Here is a 4,289-nt window from a genome sequence, read left to right on the forward strand (position 1 = left end):
ACACACGCTGCCCAGCCCACGCCGGACACGGGGGACACGAGCTCCACCTAATGAAGGGCTTCTCATGCCACTGCCTGATGGGAGACGACAAGGTCCTATTAATTCAAAACAGCAGGGACAGCTCTGGGAAGATCACTATTCTGCTATTTACTTGCAGGCACAGGCCAGGTTTGCAAGCAAGAGATCTCCATAAAGGCCAGACGAACAAGGTGACCAGGGGTTTGGGCAGGTGCTGAAGGCCTTCAGTATTGGCTATGACCTTCTGCTCTGTAATAACTACTCCAGCACAGGTAACAACATCCATCGCTCACAGGAATCGATGGCAAGATGAGGTGCCTCATCCCACTGCAGGGTGAGCCAGCCCTGCTGAGCAGCACTGACAGGGCTGGCAGGAGGCGGCTGCAAACACCAATTTTCGAGCAAGAATTGCACCTAGCCACTCCCAAGCGCATCTTGAAATGTCTTTTGAACAGGGCTCTCCACAGCCCTGCGCCAGCAGCGCAAGGGGCTGCGGGAATGTATCACTAGCGCTTCAAGGATGGAGCTGGGCACAGCAGAGAGGGAAAGCCGCTTCAGTCTTGCTGCATGTGATCAACTAAGCAAACGAGAAACAAAATAGCACCATGTGTGTTTATAGGATGGCCAAGGCCTTCAGGGTGAAGAGGATGATGTGGCAGGTCCCCAGGCACCCCGACAGCCCCAGGGGCTGGCTGTGGATGCTCCCTCCTCCCGCTGGCAGCTCGTCCCATCACAGCGCTGCCCACGGCCGGAGACGCGCATCCAGCTCCCTCCTTCCCAGCAACGTTTGGCAGTCTACAGGCATGCTGAAGACCCACCTACCCACTCGCAGGTTATGGTACACACGCCGTTTACAAATACCAGTGCAAAAAAACAGGAAAACCACCCCAAATGCCCCAATGGCTCCACCCCAAATGCCCAAATGGCTCCACGGGGGCCCTGGGCACCATCGGTTTTGCTCCTGTCGCTCAGAGCGTCTGGACGCTCGCCTTGACCTCAGCGCCACGGGCCACGTGCGCCGGCAGCTCTCTGGTCCCCTCCTGGGGAGCGTTGGCAGCCAGAGCCAAGGGGTTTCGGCTAATCACCAGGTCCAGCTTATCTCCAGCCTCCGAAATCAGGGGAACAGCCAGACAGCAGTCAAAGTCTCTTGTTCGGACGCGGTTTACCTGCCGGCATGGATTTAAGACGTGCCATGGGGAGGAACAACAGAAAGACCATGTTTGTTAGTCAGAAAATGCAAGGTTGGTGCTAAATCCACATCTCTGAAAACACATAACTTTTGGGGGTCCCCGATTCTAGGTTCACTGGAGAGAAGAGCAGGGACACCCCTTCAGGATGAGCACATTCATCTTTAGCTGAGAAATGATGCAGGAAGGGGGGAGAAAAAAAGCCTGGATCAGGCATAAACCCTGACCCTCAGTGCCTGGGGCAGTTATTACAAGTATTAAACCCTTCAAGGCTCAAAACCAGTTCTCCAATTCAAGTCTGTAGGAGAAAGGTTGCCAATTTCCGTAATTTTTTTGCCATTGTGGCTTTCACTGGCCTTAAATTTGTGATGTTGGGGTATTCAGTGCCTAGAAAAAAAGTACAGCTCAGATCTTGAAACTTCTGCCAAACATTTTCCAGCTCAGCCAGCAGTAAATAGAGATTATACCAAACAGTTTCTGCTCCTTTTCTCTGCATCTACATCCTTCATTTCAGAGGAGTATGGATACATTACATATGGGCCCAGAAGGCGGCTTCAAATTCCTCTGCAGGATTCAGTTGGGAAAGAAAGTTTACTGCTCTCTCTTGTAGACGTTCAAGCACATTTCTAGGCTGGGTCACCTGCCAGAACCACCCTAGCTCTCTTGCCTACAGCTACCAGAGCACCCAGGCTTGGTGCCACGACAGTTCTGGGATGGAGGGGGCTGGCAAACAGCATGGGGAAGGGAAGCACAGAAGGGAGAAAGGAATTTCCCACCCACCTTTGGAGCGAACATAACCCCTGGGGGCAGGCATTCCTTCCTTCTCTGGGTAAGGGTTGGGTGAGTCCATGCAACCCTCCCATCCAAAACCCTTTGCCAGCAGCAATGCGTGCCCACGGAGCTGGGCTCTGTGACGGCAGCAGTGTCCCCCTGCCCTGGCTGGTGTCCACACAGCTGCCCCCAATATTGCTCCTTACAGCATAGTAACTAAAGACAATTTATAGAATACACGTGGAGAAGGAGAGACAGGCCATCAGCTTGCTCTGCCCTTGCTCTACACCAGCCAGGCAGCTCCAGTGCAGAAGCACCATTGTACAATGCCATGCTCTGGCTAGCCCAGCCAGCCAAGAGGCAGGGGGTCTGCTACAGCAGGGATGAGGTGTTTTGCTGGCCTTCAGGCACATCATCTTGCCCATCAGCACTGTGAAGCATCCTCAGCAATGCATCTCTGTACTTGGTGGTGGGAGTTGCCTGTACCAGGTCTGCAATCCCTCATTCCCAAGTCCACGTGTCAACACGGTGCCAATGGCTTTTTGGTGTCGGTGCAAGCCGTGAGCGCAACATGTGGAACGGGGGTGTCCAAAGTCTCCTCGACGATCTGTTCAGGATTTTGGGCACACCTCCCAGAGCACTTTGGCACTCACAAAAAGTGACACATCCAGCATTCAACAGAAAAGCAGCCCAGAGCCTAATTAGCTTCTTGTTAATTCTTGCACCATCTTTTATTTGAAGCCGAGAAGGAAAAAACTGTATAGCAGCCAACTGGCTAGAGACCATAACAAGCTTAAACAAGGTTCCCCACAGTGCTGCCAGTTCTCCAGTTACCTGATGTACATAATAGATTGGCTCTAATCCTACTGCTAACAACCCCCGCCTAGAAATTAGTAAAACTAAACACCTTTCTGAGTGTTTCCAAATATGGTCACAGCATCTGCATTTCCAAACAGTGGCAATTTTCCCACTGGGGCTGCACTTCCACATAGTTGCTGTTTGAGTTGCCACAAAGCTTAAAATAATTGGTTTTCAGTATAAAGTTCCTCTCCAAACTCCAAAACTCATCATGCTCCTACTGGTCCTCTGGTAGTCCAATATGCCCAGGTCACATTTATTACAGACAGTGCTTCTTCTGCATCCTCTGTTTCAGATCTAGTGTCTTTCAAAGAAAAATATCCAAGAAAAACACTTTGCTTGAAGGATGTGTTTCCTAGGAAACTCTTCCAGTTGTCAAAGGCACACAGAGAACTTCGTGAACACCACTTAACTCCACATGGGGCCTTGGCAGGAACAGATATTGGTCAACACAGTCTAGATCATCCAAAAATCACCCTCTTGCATGAAAAGAAAATGACTGAGGATATGGAGAGGAAACAACACAGCTTTTTAGGGTTGTTTTGAGTTGCCCAAGCTCATAAAGGCCAGTGCTGGGATAGGCCGTGTCCTGGAAGAGGTGTAACCTAGGGGTACCAGCTGGGGGTTAACACCTAGTGATTTCTCATCATAAAACACAGGTCTCATTGACTGCTCGGTGGCTAAGAGCTCACCTAGTTGGCTAACTATTACCTTTCATTAAAGTTAGTGCTGCCATGGATGGGTCTCACTTCTCTCTTCCTCTCAGCCACTCATTCACTCTGTCCCAGCCTTCAGAACTGCATTTTGCATTTATTACCTGAAGCACTCTGTCATATGGCTTGAGGCCACACTGATCTGCTGGCCCATCCGGACGGACCATGTTTACATAGACACCTTTTTCTATCAGGCCATCTGACACACTGAATCCAAAGTCTTCGCTCTCTGGGTCTTTGTGGAGTGTCATCTGGAGGGGCAGAAACAAAAAACACATTTTAATGCAGCAGAGCAAGGAGGAGCTGTATAGGATTGGCAGGATAGAAATAACAGACAATGTGTGCAGACCTACTGCAATTCTGACCTGGGTCTCCTGGGCAGACTTTGCTCAGCCCGTGCAGCTAACACAGACAGAGCCTTATTTACCAGACACCACCATCTTACACAGATCACATGCAGAAGTGCTTTGGTGACTGGCATATTATCCAACCACATGAGAGTCCTGCTCCCTTGGATACGGAAGGAAACACAAGCAGTGTAACATGGACAGCATCCCTACTTCCCCCAAAGAGCAGCCAAGCCAGAGTTACCAATGGAGCATCGCCCTCCCTGGCCCAGCTTACACTGCACATCCTCTGGTATGCCAGGCCAACACATGAAAAATCAACGTGTTCACAGGGAATTTTCAATGTAGTATGTCAAACGTGGAGACAGATCATTTTTAATACATCACTCAGCAGG

The 4,289-nt window shown here is 50.4% G+C and overlaps 1 protein-coding gene across 1 annotated transcript in view; it reads right to left on the bottom strand.

Moving 5' to 3' along the window:
- Positions 1-986: 986 nt before the first annotated feature.
- LOC103773425 (glutamate receptor-interacting protein 2-like) overlaps positions 987-4,289 on the bottom strand; it is a 59,447-nt gene continuing 56,144 nt past the window's right edge. The window contains exons 22-23 of the mRNA XM_008940794.1: positions 3,652-3,798; positions 987-1,184 (exon numbers count right to left, since the gene is read on the bottom strand). Of these exons, the coding sequence (XP_008939042.1) occupies positions 987-1,184; positions 3,652-3,798 (345 nt within the window). The remainder of the gene's footprint in view (positions 1,185-3,651; positions 3,799-4,289) is intronic.

This window comes from Merops nubicus, unplaced genomic scaffold (assembly GCF_000691845.1).
Source record: "Merops nubicus isolate BGI_N331 unplaced genomic scaffold, ASM69184v1 scaffold5945, whole genome shotgun sequence".
In the NCBI taxonomy this organism is placed as follows: Eukaryota; Metazoa; Chordata; class Aves; order Coraciiformes; family Meropidae; genus Merops; species Merops nubicus.